We start from the raw sequence: 21136 nt of genomic DNA, 5'->3' as shown, positions 1-21136 counted from the left end.
AGAGTTTTATTAGCAAAACAAAATCTGTGTCCTACTGATCAAAGGTCAGTATCAAGGTCGCATTTCTGAAAGGTGTTGTTTAGCTGTCTTGATGGACTATAATTAAGGCCACTCGTAGGCTAATGCTGGGCTGTTTGGGGCCTGCGGGCCACTATTTGGATTACATTAGAGTCAGGGTTGGGGTCAATTGGCTACATGCACAATATGGCGTTTAATAACTTCCGGTTACAGTTTGTGAGGGCGCAGACTTCCAGTCCATTGTTGTTGTTACGAAGCCAGCGAGCGGAGACAAAAATTTGCATGTTTGGTGTCAAAATGAGGCGATTGGTCTATTAAAGGGTTAGAGGTTCAGCATTACACTGTTGTGTACCGAGATCTACCTTTTATTCACGGTATAATTCCAATGGATAGCCAAAATCCGGACAGATAACTACACTCCAAGTTGGGACATAAGACTGTGTAGCTGGCATTTATTACCCAGTGATATTGTGCTTACGCCAAATTGAAAATGAGGACCTGCAGATACGATTTGAGCCGACTCTGAGTCAAATAGAGCAGCTGCAGCTGCGGACGTGTTTTGGAGCGCTTTTCTAACTCAGATGACCTAAATCATCATTATACCAGGTGAGTTTGCATTTTATATTCTGTATTTAGTTATAGTAACCGGTACATGTAGTATTCAAAGTTAAAACTGCAGTGCGTGACTTCTGTGAGGTGCTGCACGCTCCCTCCTCCTCTCCTGAATGAAACTTGCATGCACGCGCCCACTGTGGAACTGTTTGCGATTGTTTTCTCCATAGAGACTAGTAACAAATGTAGGAACTTTACCTTGTGCTATTGGAGAATTTTCTGATGTTTTAGAGACATGAAAGCATGTATCACTCACTGCTGTGAGGACAGTAAGAGGCTAGTTACCGCTGCTCACACACAAGCAGCCGAGCTGGTGCAGATCAGAGCACACACACACTCCGTCCACACCGTAGATGTTTTTCTGTTCCCACTCTCTCTCTCTCTTACTGCTAAGTTTCTAGACAGCTCCATAAACATTCTGGGCCGTCACTTACTGTATGGCACTTACTGTACTGTCAAAATACAAAACACTTTTTAACGCACCATCATATGGGGCACAGTGCAGCGAGAGCTGTCAGGAACTCGGCCGCTCACACTGTCTCGTCCATGGACCGGAAGTGTGGTGCCTCAAAGCACAATTGAATTCAACGCAAAACTGGGGAACAATGTTACAGTTCTATACACATACATAGTTAACAATTATTAAAATATGTTTATCTGTCAGTTCTCTTGATGATCATTTTACCATTTTTTAAAAAAATAATTCATATCAAGGAAAATAGTGACAGAAAAAGGCTCAGACGTCCACACCAAAAATATTAATATCAATATGTTCATTGATTAGGAAGCATAACATGGTAAACAAGAGATGAGAAACAAATTAGATGATGATTTTTTTATGTATTTTACATCTGATTTAAGACATGAGTCAAAACTGACCCGTTAACATAAGAGATGCTAACAGAAAGCTAACACAAGAGGAAGGTTGTGTTTTATGGGCTTATTTATATTAAAGGCTCAGTAATTGTGATTGATTATTATTGAACTTCTCATTGAGGAGGTAATAGGAATTGGCTTTCAAAAAGAAAATAATATTTGTAATTGATCATATAAGACGTAATTGTAATTTAAAAATGTAATTGACCCCAACCCTGATAAGAGTACAGCTTTTGAAAGCATGTGATCACTGATGTCTGATATGGTGACATTTGCAAGAGAAACTGGCTCAGATATTTTTCTCTTTAGTAAAATATAAATACTGGTTTTATTGTAACGTGCATCCACAATAGTTCATGAAGCACAATATTTGCTATCTTAATTTGATTATTAAATCAGATGGAGCCAACATGCTGCAAATACAAAGGTCACTGATCAGCGTCTCATAACCAAAGCAAACAGTCTGTAAACAAAACAACCAAAAGCAAGACACGAGAGAAAAAGAACAGGGCAACAACCGCAAGAACAAAAAAAGGCATTTTCTTTTGGAAAAGCTAAGCACAGCTTCTTATGACATTTCATTTTAATCCTTTATTATCCTACGAAATATAAACCAGCCATAAGATCTGACACTGGGAACTCTTGTTTATTGTGTACGGAGTTAATTTATGACACTGGGTTCATGCTTACACAAACTGAAAAAGTCAAAGAGAACTGACTCTTAATTCAATACAGGATTAACCAAAACAAATGGAAACTTTTTACAGAAAGGCAGTTAGTGACAAAAACAAAGTGACACTTACTCTTGTGTGTGTCCGGATGTGCATCTTTAGGCCATCGTTTTTGCTGAAGGCTTTGTCACAGTATGGACACTGGTAGGGACGCTCACCTAGGGAATAAACATGTACAGTATACACACAGTCATTCAACTTCCTGAACCTGAACTATAGCAAGAGAAGGTTAGCAACCTTTGCTGAAACACAATTAGAGGCTGAACCACAATTTAAATGTTTTATTTTAATCTGTAAAATATCACAAAGATGTAACGATATCTTATGCTTTCTACAGATTGCATGCTTTTTAATCATGGACTTTTGGCTTAAAGCTGAAATCCGGGGGTTCTGAGAAGACGTCCCGATGTCCCGCCCTAAACAGCTCCACTTCCTCCCACTGCCTCTGCAATCTACCAGAAGCCACGCCTCTATTTTTCTGCATGCGCATCGCGGAACATAACGAGGTTGCATCGAGTCGCATTGATATAGGTCTATGGGTCAGGTATGAGACGAAATCATATTTACCTGTTTGTTGTTGTGACGCGCGGCCTTGTTTCTGTGCAGAGTTCACATTCACTTTGATTAACAATCTCAAAAACACTAAGTCGAAGCCTATTGGCTGGGCGCACTCAGTGAGCGTTTCCATTTGTATAGGGGTCTATAGGATGAAGGAGGGACTTAAATACATTAATGTATATGAATGACCACCGGCAGTAGACCATAGGAAAAGACTAATTAGGTATTTTTTCACATTTCAAAAGAATCATACATAAACATAGATTTCTCAGAAACTCCGGATATCAGCTTTAAATGCAATGAGTTTAAGTCAAAATTTCAGTTATAGCCTAATTTTAGTCAACTAAATGATATTAGTCGACTAAATCTGTTAAAGATAGTGTGAACTATAACATACGTAGAGCATATACTTTTTTAAAATTTAATTAGTATTGATCAATCTCATATGGGATCATTTTATTGTTTGTAAATACACACAGTAGGGCTGGGCGATATGGACCAAAAGTCATATCTCAATATTTTTTTCTCAAAATGGCGATATACAATATAAATCTTGATATTTTTTTCTGATCAGAAAGACAATTCTGGGTTAAATTTGATGATGAAAAATGCCACACTGACACATTTATTAACAAAAAGCTGCACAATATGTTCACGTTTTGTCTTTTCCTTTTCATTTTGCTAAACTCCGAGGTCCTGTGATTATACTAATCCAACGCAAATAGACCTCTCTGTGATTTGGACAGAAATGAGCGGGATCTGAGCGTGATTACGTGTTGTTTTGTTTCCGGGACACATGTTTATTAATTTTAAGGTTTTTTCTTGCGTCCAGTGCCTACTTCTCTTCTTAGCGCCCGCCATGTTGAAAACAATGTGAGTGAATGTTACGCAATACGCAGCGCGTTGACATCATATCTGGAAGATGTCTGTAAATTTCAGCAAAATCTCAGGCTTCGGTTATCCCGTGCGAATGTGCCACATAAAAAGCAGACGTTGGGGGGTCATTTATTTATTACATGGGGTCCCAGATAATACGTGCGAATGGGGCTTTAGGGACAGCACGTGTGAGTGAGTTCTGTAGTGTGGCTTGTTTAGGGGAAGGTCTGTGTTAGGACACACTCAGTGATCCATCTAACTGAGCTTTTCATGCTGTTCTGAGAAGTAGTAATAGCAGCGACTTCTAAAATGAGTATTTTGACATGAAATAAGCTATAAAATATATACTGTATATCAACATAGGCAATATTGTAATTTTCGATGTCTCCAAAATAGAAATACATCTTGAATCTCGAAATATCTGCAGCCCAAACACACTGACGTGTTCTGATTGATTTTTTTTATTAGTTGACAAAAACATCAATATATTTTGATATTGTTTTCATTCACATGTATTATATTTAATTAATCATAGTCTCATTATTGTCATTTAAAAAATGTAGACGGCAAAAACTATGAGGAAAGTTGACAACTGTACAGTCTGTTTTTAGTGTTAGGAGAGACAGCTAGAGCTGGCATTAAAACAAAAAAGAAGTTTTTAAATGGACAAAAATCCCATTCTTGTAAAACATACTGCTATGTGTGACATGTCGACAATATCTGACACACCTGCTTAAAATAAACGTCCTGTTGAGGCTCCTGTAGAGTGGACACAGACATTATACACACTCGCAGGAGAAGCAGCATAGCTCCTACCACCATAAACAGTCTGACCTGCTGCTACATCATGGTTTGCTATCTGAGCTTTCACTGGCCAACAGTTTAACAGCACATCAGAGGCAGCGTGGCTTTATCTTAGTCGGATGGAAAGCCGTCCAGCCGGACTCTCAGAGATCATATCTGAGCACACAGCGCCCAACGACAAAGAGAAAGTGACAGGCTGCCATTCAAACGCTCCACACACACATGGATCTGTTTACCCTTCTCTGATCCACGGGCCAGATATGGAACCCAGCATTGATTACTAATCTATAAAAGGGATGTGAGCTAACCTTTAGATGTGTGCAGGAATTAAAGATTAAGACAGGAAGGCAGGAAATAAAAGTGACGCGAATGAAAAAAATAATCAGTTTAATGATAGCTTAATTTACCTCATGTGGTGTGAAAACAGAAGATTGGCAACAGACATGTCAGAGCTACTAATACTACAGCCTCATTTAGAACAGCTTCATCATAATCTCTCATCAGTGACTAATTGTCAAACAGATGAGTGAGTGCTCTTATTGTTGAGAGAGATATTTTGCCCCTTTAAGTAATAAGGTTAATGAGCTGTGTTTCCTTGGGATTAAGACTGTAAAGATGCTTATTAAATCAGAAATTCCATCAGGGAAATACACACCGAACCAGGATAAACACGAGAGAGAGAGAGAGAGAGAGAGAGACGCTGCTCCTCTGTTTCTGACATTAAGTCCAACTGTGGTTAAACCTCCATGATGTAAAAGGTTTTATCGACGAATGTGGGAGGAATGTAAGAAGTGGAGCCAGTGGGTAAAATGAGCCACCCTTGCTAACTAGTTAACCATAAACAAAAGGGGCAGCACAGCCACAGATGAGATAGATGGGCTGATGTTAGCTGATCCATCTTAGATTTAAGCACTTGGAGAGGGTTAGAAGAAAACCAGCGTGTGCTTTAAAATCAATCAAAATCAATCATAAGTTTAATGTTTAAGACATTATTACCAGTTGCAGTCAATGTAAACTTCACAAGATGACAAGGAGAATGTACAGTGCGCAGGCAAGTTCAGCCAGTGACTCAATTTCACCTTAAAAATGTTCTTTGATTTTCAATCTCTACCAACTATACACTCAATAAATCACTGCAGATTACTCCTGTATCAGATTAAATATTAAAAGGACTTTACACTACGCAGTAAGAACTGCTGCTTCTCCTCTTGGTTGTTTCTTCAGCTAAATTGTGATTGATTTCATTTCTTTAGCTAGAGCATCGCAATCCCATCATGCCATTGCATGACATCATGACATCTGTAAAACTACTACCAGTACTATTAGCCTCTAATAAAACTCCATGAGAGATCTGCAGCAATGATAAAGCTTTAAAATTCAAACAAGAAAACTTGCAATCTCCCAATTATGTGTTGCATCTGGGAATGTTTTTCTGACTATTTTTAAACTCACATGAAAGCTGCAGGTTTCGGTTTTATTTGAAGTGATCAAATCCAGTGCTCCCTAACCTTTAATGTGTGTCTATGTGTCGCGTGGCGTCCGATATATGACTGCGTGTGCGTGTGTGTGTGTGTGTGTGAGGCAGCATGCATAAAGACCACCGGAGCAGTGCAGCAATCAAGATCAGGAGTGATGAGCATTAAACCCCAAGTAGGAATTATTTCAAATTAAAACACCCGGAAATTAGGCATAATTAAGTATCGGTCCACAACCCAGTTGTTGGGACCATTAATCTAATCTACAAGATAGAGACAGGAGGTTGGACTGCTTCCTATTTACCAAATGTTGATTTTAATTGTTGTATAGCAGTGAATTCAATTCTTGATATCAAATGGGGTAACAATCCAAAAAAAAGTTTGGAACCACTGCACTAAATACTGTTTCTTTGCACTTAATTAAAAAATAAGATTCTTTAAAATGTGTGTTAACACTCATTAATTCCATCATTATGATCTATAGTTGTTTTTAAATACTTTTCTCAGCAAAATGTTGCAGTTGGACAAAGGGGGTACTTGGATTCAAAAATAAGAGAAAGAGGGTACTTTCTCTTATAGGGTAGTTTAAGAACCACTATTGTGTAGTTTTCTTTACTATACTAGTGTTTTTCAACCCCATGTGGGGTCGCCTGGAATTAACATAGGGTCGTCTAAAATGTCATTCCATTTTAATTTTTTTTTTATTATTAGCATTTTTCAAACACACATCACAGACAATAAACGTCAAATAACTGTATCATATACTTAAAGACACACTGCGGACATTTTGACCTATAGAGTTGACCCATATGAGTTATTTGAAAAGATTCCTCAGGCCAATATACAGCGCTTGACAGTATCAATGCTCCAAGCGGGGCTTCCCTCTTGAAATACCGACCATGTAAGTTTGGAGAGACGGACCGTCTTTGGCCATGTCATGTGACCTGGAGAATGCAATCATTTTACGGCAGTCACGTGACGACAGGATCGGATATACTCACTGGGCTAAAGGCTTTTGTTAGTATTTTTCTGCCTGTTTGACTCCTGGTTATGGCCGAAGCAAGCAAAAAGTTTAAAACTGCTTCTGAGGAGGCTAAAAAGACGCCGTCAAGACCCGGCCCCCTCCGCCGACCCGCTTTCCGCCCGGCGCCAGACAGGGTCGCCCGTCCCCAGTCTGCCCCAACCCCGGCCACCGCGCCAATCCCCGGTGAAGGGGGCCGACGATGGCGGCAAGGCCAGGGAGGAGGGGGGAGCACCACCGACGCAGCAAGGAGGGGCGAGCTTCGCACCTCAGCCCAAACGACCCAGCCCTGAGAGCCAATCCTTATCTGGAAGTTTCAGGTCAACTACTGTCTGCATACACAATCAAAAGACGAGGGAGGCTGACCTGACTGACTGTTTGTTGATTTTTGTGACAGTGCTGCGGCCACTAGGGGCGCTGAGAAGCTCCTGACTGCAGCCTGCAGTTCGGGGGCGGTGCTCAACTTTGACGCGGCTCTCAACGTTCAATAAAGCAATCACGTTCAGACTTACTCTAACCCTAACCCATATCTATTTTGTATGCCTGTAGAATTATGTAACATATAAAATTATTTATATGGAACAATTTATTTATTTTGAGGTTTATTTTTTTTAACTGTATAGAAATCACACATCACAATAGCATCATATGTCCGCCCCAAACTGCGGACATAGCGTGCCATTAAACTTTCTCAAGTATAAATCTGGTTCAAATAAAATGCAGTGTAAAAAATTCTGAGGTGGAGTACTTGTCACTCTGTGCACTAATCCTGACTACTCTGTATTTGTAACACACTTGAATAAACATGATCAAAAACTAATTCTAGAAAAAAATAATGTTTGTGGTTGCCGAACATTTGTGATGTCAAAATGGGGTCACGACCGGAAAAAGGTTGGGAACTTGTGCTATACTACAACTTGTATACTGTACACATTATGGACTTTGTATTGTATGTTTTCAACAATGAGACAATGAGCGTTATTTATATGGTCCATGAAACATTTGCATGGCCTTTAAAAAGCAACACCTGCTGTTGTGTTGCAGACACGCTAAAGCCTCTGCCCCCCACAAGATGGCTTCAGAGGAGCACACAGAGCCACAGCGAGACACAAGGCAATAAAACATGCAACCTCAGGTCAGTGGACATCTCATGATCAGACTCTTAGAAACACATGTCGAGGGCAGCGCTGTGTTCCATCCCTAAATCCCTCTTCTGTGAAGTTTCAGCCTGTGGCTCGCTTTTTGTTGACAAACAGGAAAATCTGATCCCCAGATGTGTTTTGAGACAGAGGAGCACAAGTCTTGCGTCTTGTGTAGCATGTGTGGTATCGGGTTCAGGTCTGCCAGTAGCCTGAGGGAGTCCTGGAGAAGGCATTAGTGCTGTAGTGGACTGTGGCTTGGATCACATCCCTCCCACAGGCTGGTTATTGTCAGTGAATTCGCAGCACGTACAACCACACCCTGCCAAGGCCCAACCTCATGATAAGTGCACAACAATTCACCTACTTAACCTATACACTCCCAACACATGTGCTTCATCCAGGAAAAATAAACTGACAAAATGATGGCTTTTAATATTTTCCTGAGGAGTCCAGTGGAATTCAGCACTATTTATAGCTCAAGGGTCCTTTTCAGGATGAGTCAGTCGTCTCTTTTCTACTGTTTCATCCGACTTCGGATAAAAAAAATGCTCGACTCCATCCCTCGGCAAAACTGGGAAGTAAACAAATGCTACTTGGAAACATGCTGTAATTGGGAACATTCTTGCAACTGTGAGGTTCGTGCGAGAGGTTCGGTGTGTGTTCTGCTGAGTGTTACTGTAACTGGACACCCTCCACTTATTCCCCAGATTGAGCTAGATTGTTTGGGGATTATGAGGGGTGGCTGCACAGCTGAGCCAAAGCTTTATGTGTGTGGAGATGGTAACTGATTTAGCATGTGCTGAAACAGTACACCATCTCTTTGACCTCGGGTGTCTCCCTCGTCCCCCTGCTGTGGCCCTCACACTCCTTGTCTGCTAATCGATCCGTTTGGCACCCCTCGTGTGTTGTGTGTGCGTGCGCAGCCGGCCGTGTGTCTGGTTAGCAGATGCTTGGCTTTTGTCGTTTACTTTCTTTCCATGCTCATGCACTGTTCATGTTATGGAGAACGCTCTGCGAGCTTCGGGGCTCCGGTCTGAAAGACATTAGCGCTGTCCGTCAGAAATTAATTCCCAGCTTCCTCTGGTTTAGACAGACAGTGGCCCTGCGCTGTCCTTTCCTCTGCTTAGCGCCACATGCCGACAGGGGCCACAGAGGTAATGTGATATCAGTGTGTTAAAGATGATAAGAGATCACCTTTGATGGGCCGTAGAAACGCCCAACAACTTTTACACTTGACCTTTCCATTATAGATACGGTCTCAGAAGATTTCTCCACTTCCTCAAACAATTGCCCTAAATTCGTCCTTTTGAAGGTTACTTGGATCAGAATGAGTCTTGCCACACATGAAGCAGATCTGAACCCAGCACCCAGTCCTCCATCTAAAACAGGCAATCGAAACTTAAAAAAGAACAAAGGCTACGTTCGTGAAGCCTCGTCCATCCAGAAAAAAACAACTCACTGCGTTGTGATCCAGCTTTACAAGACTGGAACTATGTTAAAACCAGTGACGTGCCGTCAGGGTAGGCAAGGTAGGCAGTGCCTACCCAAGGGTGAATTTATATTTTCATTATTTGTTTTAATTATAATATAATAATAAATTATTTATTTTTCCATTTCCAATAGACTACAGTACCTATAAGTTTGAAAGTGTCCGCATTTTGTGCGTTTCATAGCTCAAATTACTAAACAGCGCTATTTCCTGTATTTCCTGGAACAGCTGCACAGTCACACTCGGGAAGCCACACCCCCTCCCAGAGGCACGTTGCTCCTCTGCCTCTGTTCCCATTGTGTGGGTTTACGTGTTTGCACATGCGCAGTCAGGTCCCCAAGATGACAACCATTTACATCCAAAGGCAGAGCTGCCTTTGGACGTAACCGTGCTATGCTAAATGCTATACGTAAGTTCACAGTACATTAGTGAATTGATATCACGTGACCGCTGCTGCTACGTTCTCTAGCTAGTGGGTGGGATAACACTACAGGCAGGATGACAGCGCCAGAGATGATAGGGAAACTTTTTTTTTTGTTAAAACGACAGCTTTTAAAAGACGGGAGACCAACACCTGAGTTACCAGATCTTCAGCAAAGGTAAGGTCAGAACATTGTTGGTACTTTCTACAGTGAATGGTACAAAAGGAAGGATTGGCTTTGTGGATGCTCCTCACTGAGGCTGTTCTGAGTTGTTGTTGTTGTTGTTGTCTTTTCCTCCATGTTTCTGTGTTTCCAACACAAACAACAGATGTTCTGCCGTGTCATGAGATACAGTATATCTTGTTGGGAGATAATGGAGGTTATATTAAATAATTGTTTATGTTTCTTTTATGGGGTTTTACGATGTTGATTTTGTTAGATGGCTAAATGCTTGTTCATGTAGATCTTGTTGGGTTTTTTCTTTCTTATTATGAATTTTATATTTTGATAAGCACATTGAGATGACTTTGTTGGAAATTGCTTTATACAAATAAAGTTGATTTGAATTGAATTAACACTTGACAGCAGAAACATATGAAATTATCATTGGTGGTCTCGATTTGCAACGTGCCTACCCAACCCTAGTGGTCACCGGTTAAGACCACAGTAAAGACGAAGTCATCTGAACATAAAAAAGCAGAGATGTAGTGTACTGATGTATCCTACTCAAGTAGCAGTACTGTTACTTGATTAAAATTGTACTCGACTTATATAAAAACTCAAGTGGCTGAATTCAATAGTACTCAAAGTAAGAGTTAATAGTTACTTTCACCCCCCACATTTATTTTTGGTAATAAATCTTGACATGGTTCCCTTACATACAGTAAACATCTCATGTATAAACTTCAAAAGGAAGAGACCAAATCGAAACATAATTCATTTTCCACAAAGGCATCTGTATAAAATAAAAGGTTTGTCTTCACCTCTAGGTGAAGATGCAAGTCCATGCCTTTACTTGAAGAGTAAAGGCATGGACTTGCATGCCTGAACCATTTCCCTGTGTAAATGGTTCAGAAAGTTTGTCTCAATCCAGTGTTTATTTGACTTTTTACCACTATCTCTTTAACTTTCTTTTAAAATAAAAAACCAATGAATTTGATTTTAAAAAGTATAGCCACATTTATGAACTCTAAAACAGAGCCATGCTAAATTTGCCATGTGGGTAACAACATAATAGGTGGAAACCCCAACCTGAACCAAAGAAAGTGGTTGAGAGTTGATCAGAAATGGCACGACTAAGAACATATGGATAATGATCAAAGTCTATCCACAAAAAAATACTAATTTAATGTAACAAATTACTTCGTTTAAAATGCACTTAAGTAGAAGTGAAATTACTGATTTAGAAAAATACTCAAAAAAGTACAAGTACCCATAAAAGCAACTCAATTAGAGTAACGTGAGTACTTGTAATCCGTTACTTTCACCTGCCAGATGTCAGCAGCTGGTTTTGAACCAGAATGGAGAAAGCTACAGTTAAGGTGAGTGCAAGTTAAGACATTAGCTACAGGCGTTCTTAGGCCAATACATGCTTTCAATTACAGCAACGAGTGCAACAAAGTACCTCAGCTCAGCAAGCCAGGACAGGCCAATAGTGACAAAGTGTTTGTCAAATAACACCTGAAGAAAAGCAGAGGCTGAACATAAGCCTGTGTGTATATATACTGTATATCATACAAGCTGTTAAAAACACAGGATGTGATTTGACAATTGTTACTTGCTAATGGCTCGTACTAAACTAGTGAGGGCTCTGCACTCTGTGTAGACTGTCAGTTAGGGTGTGAACCAAAGACTGTCATAGTGCAATACAATGCTAGGATAAAGAGCAGGAATACAGTTGCTGATGATGTAACAGACATTACTGAAAATGTGCTTCATGGCTGCATGCTTTAACACAACAGTACGTAATATGGTATCTGCTATACTGTGGTTATTACAACACAGTACACACAAGTGGCTCCTCCAATCATCAACTCTTTAAATTACCTCTCAGCACAAAGATGTCTTTTTCTCAAACACAGATAAATCTTGAATTACGGTTTGGTTCTTTTTCTTTGGCATCACCACTGTAAAGATTCCAAATTAACTGGATTTAATTCTGAAAACTGACATCATTGAAGAATTTTGATTAATCAAAATACAAAACAGAAACCCAGAATACGATTATTTTTAATTCCCTATAGCTTGTGCACAAAAAATATATGTTTCCCCAATTTTTTATTAAAGATTGTAAAAAAAACAATAAAAAAAAAAACAATTGAAAAACATACAAACAAGAACAAATGAATTACCAAACAGGATACAACTTGTTTGGGAAAAAAATGTATATTTCACAAAATTCATAGTGTTTGACTGTGAAACGTAAACAATATGCAAACTGTAAATGTCATTGTGACTTTTAGTCAGAAGAGTTGTTGATGGTGATGGTGAAGCTGTTTGTTTTGTGGGAGTGGATTTGGAACCAATATGGAGAACCTCAGTTTTGTCACTGTTGAGTTTGAGAAAGTTGGAAGAGAACCAGGATTTGATTTCCTGTAGACAATCACAGAAGGAGGTGGGAGGAAGGGTGGAGGTGGGATTGGTGGAGAGGTAGAGCTGGGTGTCAACCGCATTGCAGTGAAATTGAATGTTGTGTTTCCGGAATATATGACCGAGGGGGAGAAGATAGTTGATGAAAACGATTGGACCAAGGACAGAGCCTTGGGGAATGCAAGAGGAGAGTGGAGTAGGTGGGATGTGAATGTTTTTAACTGAATGAACTGTGTGCGACCGGAGAGATACAAAGAAAATCGCCATTTTGAGAAAAAATATTGAGATATGAGTTTTGGTCCATATCGCCCAGCCCTAGTGGAGAGTAGAGAATTTGCGCTATAGTAGAACAAAAGGAAAGAGAAACCACCATCAATACTACAGAAATCTATCTGCTCCCAAACAGTTTAGACCTGCCTCTGCTGAAAAACAACTACCCTTTGAGGTTAACATGATGTTCAAACCAAATTTTATTAAAACTACTAGACAACTTCTAGACTGCTTGTGTTGATTATCCTTCTCAGTCATTTGAATCAGTTTCTTGCCCATTTCTCTCATAAGCATCCCCGGAGTTTGTAAAGTGATAGCAGAATGAGATCTCCTGGGAATCTTTACAAAGTCCTCCATGCTTAACAGGTAAATAATCAACGCTGACTTGTTCCTGTGCAGCAGGAAGACAAACAAGGTCAAGCCTTCCTTTGGGTCAAGCAGAAAAGCTGCAGACTTAAAAACCTTCTTCCTCCCCTGGCTGATTTTAACCAGAAAACAAGATGTCTTTAAGATTTTATGTACATTAACGAGAGAACTTTATATATGCACACATGAGCCTAAACTGTGTGAGATTTCATTTTACTGTCTGGGGGTGATTCTTTGCACGGATTGTCACACAGGAAACAACTCACACTGTTCACTCGAGCTTAGTTTTCCTTTTTGTACAAAAACACAACCACAATTAAAAAAAAGCTCAGTCTATAGAATGAGGCGACAGATATACAGCCAGTCAGGGTCAAGGGTCATATGGCTGGATGCTTTCTTGGAGTGATCTTTTCTCTCTTTCCTCCTTTCTTTCTTTTAGGTGTCCCCTCGGCTCCCACCCCTCCCCCAGCATTCCTCTCTTTTGTTTATTCTATATAAATACAATCAGACAAGGACTGCAGACCACACTGGTACACATTCTCCTCCTCTGTTGGTTTGTCCTTCAAACATACACATGTCCGCAAACACGCACACACACATACAACTCGTGCACACACAGACACAAAGGAGGCTGTTGACAGAGTGTGGTCAGTGGACCACCATTCAAAAGTACACACGTTTACACACCTAATCCTATAAACAGTCAGAGAGAAAGTTTGATGTTCTTTCATACAAACTCCTGCAACGGGTTTTCATCAAATGTGCTTCTCACGTGCAGAAGGGAAGAAGCATTAACAAGTGTTTTTACATCAACATAAAACCAAACATGAGTGAGAACAACAGTAGGCAAAAATAAGATGTCAAGGAAGCCAGAGGAAATAGACAAGAATAAACGAGTGTGAGAAGAAAAAGCAGTGTGTGTGTGGCCTTTTATCCACTACGTACATGACCTCAAGTTAAATAATGATTATCACCAGTTTGAGTAAAGAAGGACTGGGATTATGATCATAAAGGGGAAAAGTAGTTATAATGAATACATCTTTGGTCAAATTGAATATTTCTTTTATGAAGGACACCATCCAAAACACTTGTATCAAAGGGGAACTGTATAGGACACTTTCAGGCTAAAAGTGATTTTAGCGTAGAAGGCATTGAGCGGGTGGGGCGCGACATGGGTCAGTTTGGTCGAAATGTGTGGAAATGGAGGCATAACTTGGAACGCTGGATTTTATTATCTACCATTTGAAAAAGTGCACTGGAAGAACACTAATCACACTAACATTAATGTACCTTACTTTGAATACTACCTTGGTCAGCCATGTTTTTAACATATTTCCACGTGATGCGCCTGGAACGCTTTGAAGATCGGAAATTTTAACTTGGAAATGCCAATTTCCAAGTTCTTTCTCAGCCACCATTAGCTGTACTGTAATAGGCCATACTGCATGTGGACTTCCGGAGGAGTGCAATCTGAACCTCTACGTGGGTCAGTCTGGTCGAAAATCTATGTAGCGCCCCTTTATTCAGTTAGCGACTTGGTTAGCAGATATTTTTTAACACTTTCATTTGACTTGGTTTGTGGTCACAGCACACTTACTTTTATTTGTTCCAAAGCGACAGGAAAACACCATCAGTTACACAGCTGCTTGTTTTTAATGTATAATAACTCAGCTTGTACAGTGTTAATATGGTTTACAGCAGTCATAGGCAGAAAGGAAAACTAGTAAAGCTGAAGCAAGTCAGCCTAGTTTCTCCTCAGCACGTCACACTGAGCTGTGTCTTCTTCCCTAGATATTTTAAAACTTCTTATCAATGAGCATCTACCAACATCCACACACGCCTGCCCTTCTTCACTGCTCACAGCTGCATATGAGTCTGTTTTTAATGTTTCGGTGATTTCAATCGAAGTGAAATTCACTTCACTGAGCCATTCTAGACCAAACTAAGCGGACTTTATGGGAAACAAAGCCTCAAAGATTGGCTTGTGGGAACGTGGCTTAAGAGAGCTAATGAAAAGTCTTATGTGACGGTGCTAACACGCTGTATGTTGCACGTAACAAGTGCGGAGCCTTCCTCAAATGTACCATTGATGACTGGGATCTTACAGAATCAACAAAACTCATGTTGCTGGGATTAAGTTTCAGTTTGGGTTTTGTTTAGACTCAGGTTCTGATACTGAGATCTCAGGTTATTTTGGTGAAGAATTAAATGTCAAAAGCTGGGTTTCGATTACCCTTGCAACTGCACAAAATCATAAATAGCGCAATAAAGACTGGTAATGGAAACTGGAAGTTTTTACGCAATGGAATGGTAATGGAAGTTTTTACGCTTTCGTGAGGAGGAATTTCAGACGTTTCAATATTGAAATGTGTCGCAAAAGTACTATGGAAACACTTTTTCTGCAAATACATGTCACAGAATGATCACTTCTCTCTAAGAAAACATGGCGCGGTATGTATATACAGAAGAGGAGACTAGGACATTTCTTAGCATTATGCTTAAAAATTATTACTGCCACGTTAGACGTTAAACAACAAAGGAATACAGTGTTTTAAGGAGGTTTGGAGTCTCCTTCATGTAGCGAAGTCTCGTTGGATGAGATTTCACAGGAGTTTCGAGGCTCCTGACCAAAACAACCTTCAATGGAAACACGTTCAAAGCGCAATTATACTTTGTAATGCCGACATTTAGAAATAGCGCCTTTATTTTGCAAAAATCTGTAACAGAAACACAGCTACTGTCATAATTTATTTTCATTTATCCATTTGCTGATGAACTATTAAAATCCATTCTTAAGGCTGCGTTTCATCTCTCTTCATCAACAAGAAAGATGACATAACAAATAGCACAATATGTTGCCAGTCACTCCAACAAATCCAGAAGTAAAAGCTATTGACTGACTCTGATTCTATTTGTGTTTCTGGGAACATTTTTCTCAGTTCTTGTGATCCTGAAACTTAGTGTACAACCACAAAAGGTTGATGCACCAAACTCGTGTTTTGCACTGATTTTGTTATTTTCCCACAGCCCGTTTGTAATGAGGTGTTACGTTGTACCATTGACTGGAGTCTCCCACCAGTGACGCAAAGTGTTTGTATCATCCTGTTCTAACTCTTCACAGTCACATACAGACTATAAACAGCTGTCAGTGGATACTTTTCATCTTGTGCAAACAGAACATCCTCATCTACAACTTTTTACTTGTGTTGTTTTTACATTTTGACCTAAAAGCTTGTAAACACAACAATACATGAAAACTAAGAATGTCAGTTTAATGGGTGAAGGAGCATGGAGGTGGACAGTGTTGATGTTACCAAATGAAGACCTCATCTATGAGAACTATGGGCTGCATTTTCACAGGACAACAAAAAGCAACACATTAACCACATCTGACAAAATTGTTATTTAATAATGTGTTTAGATATTTCATTTTTTACTTTCTTATTCAAATAATATTTGGTTGTTTTTGTTGGGCCTTCATTTCTTCATTTTTTTAAAGTAATTTCTTTCAACCAGATTTGAAATGTTTTCTAGGTCTTTGAGCTTTTGTTTGTCACATGAATAGACTTGCACTCTTGTATTGTTTTAATTGGAACAAATCCTTTATAGATGTGAATGGGAAAGAGGCACTTGTAAGATTTGTTGCTGATACTGTGATCAGGCAGGTCTCACCCGTGGGGGATGCGACACCCGCACTTTCAGAACAAAAATTCATCCCCCTCACTTTTTTACAGAGGGATTCATTGTTGAAAACGTATTGGTCCAGTTAGATTGATTGAATAGTGATCAAGCCAATCACAGCCAGACATTTGACGAAGCCGCCGTTCCGAGAAGTGAAACGAAGAGTTAACAACGTTGAGTAAAAAGACAAATGAGAAACAAGTGGCAAAAAATGGCCCAAAAGTGGAAAAAAAAAACGTTAAAAGAGTTCAAAGTGGCTAAAATGTGTGAAAAGCAGTCAAGAGTGGGAAAATCAATTTACAAAAAAGAGGAAAAAGGTGGTATGTAATGGCAAAACGTAGCTTAAATGAGCAAAATGTGGCAAATAATAGTTAAAAAGGGCACAAATTGGATAAAAGAGTCAAATAGATCTTGCAAAAATTGAAAAAAATTAGGAAAAGGGGCTATTTATTGGTAAAAGGAAGTTCAAATCTGAAAAAAAAAAAAAAGTGTTAATTTTTTGGGATATGGGAACTATGGAACAAAGAAAGCAAAATGACCACAGAAAATGGTAAAAAGGGGTTAAAAAATTCCCCGTCTCAAGAGCCACATGTTGAATATTGCTGACTTAACAACAGCTTTATCATGGTCTTAGAAAATAATTTAATAAACTAATTTGGGAGTCGACGGTAACCCTACCTTTAGAACACCCTCACTTTTAAAATCCACCCCTGACTGTGATCAATGTATTTTTTTAAATGATCCATAATAAATTGTGGCCCAGGTGCTGATGTGAGGTTGACTTAACAATGAGTTGACCTCCTAAGGATCACTGACCTGTATGACTGCGGATGTGCACCCTAAGTGTGCCGTTGCTGGCGAACTTTTGTCCGCAGTAGGGGCAGATCTTCTCCTTCTCCCCTGTGTGTGTCTGCGGGACAAACGATATCAAAAGAAGCACATATGGTGAAGGTTATGAAGAACATTTGCAACAGTCATCCTCACATCCTACATTACAAAGTAAAATGCGATGTGCTGCGATCGCTAAGACTTCACTGTCAGAACACATCAATGTCAGATGCTCATCCGAAAGAAACCTGGGCCCTTTTTGGAATCGCATTCATCCAAACATAATCAAGAATTGGGTGATTGCTTTGCTCTCGTTGGTAAGAACACCCTCACAGTTTACTCTCTGCTGCCACGTTTGGAGCTGAACGCTGTGGTTCAGTTGGGATAAACATTGTTAGAGCGTCCATGAGGAGTGGAAGACTCCGTGAATGGAGATGCACATGTTTTCATGACAGACGACTGTAAGCGGTTCTGAAAGCGGGATCAAAGAGCACAGACGATGCAGATTTGCTAAGGTCCAAATCCCAGGAGAGACAAAGGCCAAGGTGCACGTATGCATTCATCTCCATATCCTCCTCCTCCTCCTCCTCCCTCCTCTTCCTCTTGCCTCCCACAGCCCGTGGTGTTGAGATTCATAAACCGCACATCGAGTAAAAGGAACATGTGGAAGGAGTGGGCCGCCTCCTCTACCTTTCCCACCCATCACTCCACTCCTTCCTTTTCACCCCGTTGAAAAGTACGAAGAGAATTCCTCCTCAGCTTGGCGTGAATTCTCCAGCAGTAACGGTTCAAACTCAGAGCGACAGTTTCAACAGCGGCACAACAATACAGAGGAACACCTCCTCTTTGGACCCCCTGCATCACCCCTCTCTGTCCCTCTGACACCTCGGGTGTTTCGTTACAAAGGCTCCGTTCACACTCAAGCACACATGCTCACACACAAACATGCACACAGACTCGTCGCTCACGCACTCTCGCACAAACAATTTCATTTTAACTGAACACACACACAAGTCTAACCAAAAGTGGGACTTCAGTCTTCACTTCAGTCAAGTGTGCACTTCATTCATTTCTTCCTGCTGTAACTGAGAAATGATGCAGTACAAAGACATGTCATATACATACAGTATATGCACATAAATACACTTTCTCCCATATTATAAATCAAGGCTGAAAAACTGACTACAGAGAAAGAATTTTACCACCAACGGCTACACAAATGTCTGCTAGATCTGCCAAATATACTGTATGTGCACCGTTTCCCTTCAATTACACACACAACTGCTTCTCACACACATAATCACATCTGACACACAAAATACATGTTTGAACTGATCATAAAAAGATGGAATGTATATGTCATCTAATGCAGCGTTTCTCAAATGTGGGTACGTGTACCCCTAGGGGTACACAAGGGCACTACAGGGGGTACTTGAAAGAGAGAGAAAGTGAAAAATATAACAATAGAAAGCATATATTTTTGGTCACACTTTAGTTTGGGGAACACCTATCAACCATTAAATAGTTGCTTATTAGCCTTAGTAACATATTGGCTCTTAATTAGTCACCATGAAGTACTTTATATTGCTTTATTAGGAACTTATTAATGCCTTATTCTAATCAATGCCTTATTATACACTTAGTCTCGCAGTCCAAACACAGTTAGGGTTAGGACTAGCACGTTGAGATTGTAATTCATATACAACAACTTCCTTACTCATTATTATTACTAATTATTAATAAGTAATAATTCTGAGGTTATTGAGGAAAACTCTTAATGGTTTACTGGTTGTATAATAAGGTCATGCAGAATAATGCATTAAGTACTTAATAATGACTTAATAATTAAGAGTCAATACGTTACTAATTTGCATGCTAATAAGCAACTAAATATTGGTTAATAGGTGTTCCCCAAACTGAAGTGTTACCACATTTTTGTATAATGTTTATTTCTAGTTTAAAATGATAATCATAATAATGATGATAAAAATGATCTTGATTATAACAAACTGAAAAATCAAGGGTCCATCTTTGTCCCACACAATTTGGGAGATGACTGCAAATGGTTAAATCTATAGGAATATGTCTATTCAGGAGGCACTAAATACCGTTTCATTCTACCTATTTACAAAATGAGATTATTAAAAATGAGTGTTATCTGATTCATTCCATTATTATGCTCTATAGTTGTTGTTTTTTTTTCATAGTATTCTGAGTAAAATGTTGTAGTAGGACAAGGGGGGTACTTGGGCCAAAAAAGTTTGAGAACCACTGATCTAATCCATAAAATCTGATTTCTGATTTCCTAAACCTAATTCAAATCCTCAAACAACACCAACATTTCTGTTAAATACAAGCCCTTCACACTTCTAATATTTAACAACATTTAATGTGCATAATATAGGTGAGCTGCAATGCAATTATTTGATATTGTAAAGGGTTTATTGTCAGGAATATAATTCTCCTTGTAAAAACTTGTTTTTTTTAATAAAATTTTTTTTAGCGTTTGTTTCATTGTTCAGTTTTTACATCCCAAAAACACATCATCCGTGTGTCGAAACCAACGCGTTTGAAAAACCCCATGATCTTGAATTCAAGGGTAAACAATCCAACACGTAATTATTTCTACTTCACAAAAATAGAAAAAGCTTAAAGTCTAACCACCAGAGGACGGGAGAGTGACCACACTGCAAACACCACCTCTGTAAACCCTGAGCATAGCTCCAAATGCTGATCTGCTAACAATGCATTATTTCTTTCAATTGCAGATTTAATGTGTCATGTTCATATGAACATGACACAGCTCAAAAGAGGACTGGTGACTAAAGATGGTTAAAAGTGTGCTAATGGATGTGCTGCATGTGCTGTGCTGTCTATTAGAAAACAGAGACACACAACCACACACACACGCACATAAACGTGCATCTCTTCATTAGCGATAATGTACACACAGGTAATTTAAAATAAGTTCATATGTGTCAGGTTCTGTTTAGTTTTGTTGTCTGTAGCCCTTGTGCTCCTCTTTTTGTCATTGTTTCTCTGGTTCTGTTTCCATTATAGTTCCAGTTTCATGTTTTAACTCTTGTCTTTGTGTTCCAGGGTGTTATTTCATCAAAGTGTTATCAGTAAAGCCAGGCTTATGGTTTAAACCTGGTTCAGCTAAGCCGTCCGTGACCATGCTGGCTTTCACCATTTCATCAAACTCTTCTCAGCTTGAAGCTCTCCAGCTGAGCCGAGCCAGCTGACTGTGTTCAGCTTAGGTGAGCGTCCTCATAAGACCGATCACAGATTTAATGATTAGAGAGTGACGGCGCATGCGCTGCAGCTTTTACGACCAATGAGAAGCCAATAGGACCCAATGCTGAGACCAACAGGATG

General features: G+C 39.6%; 1 protein-coding gene across 2 annotated transcripts in view; it reads right to left on the bottom strand.

The window, feature by feature from the left end:
* The window catches only part of prdm5 (PR domain containing 5), a 70669-nt gene that overhangs the window by 14233 nt on the left and 35300 nt on the right, over window positions 1-21136 (bottom strand). For both annotated transcript variants that reach the window (XM_028444843.1, XM_028444844.1), the window contains exons 13-14: window positions 17747-17840; window positions 2310-2395 (exon numbers count right to left, since the gene is read on the bottom strand). In XM_028444843.1, the coding sequence (XP_028300644.1) occupies window positions 2310-2395; window positions 17747-17840 (180 nt within the window). The remainder of the gene's footprint in view (window positions 1-2309; window positions 2396-17746; window positions 17841-21136) is intronic.

This window comes from Gouania willdenowi, chromosome 4 (assembly GCF_900634775.1).
Source record: "Gouania willdenowi chromosome 4, fGouWil2.1, whole genome shotgun sequence".
Lineage (NCBI taxonomy): Eukaryota > Metazoa > Chordata > Actinopteri > Blenniiformes > Gobiesocidae > Gouania > Gouania willdenowi.
This window is presented reverse-complemented; position numbering and strand designations above follow the sequence as displayed.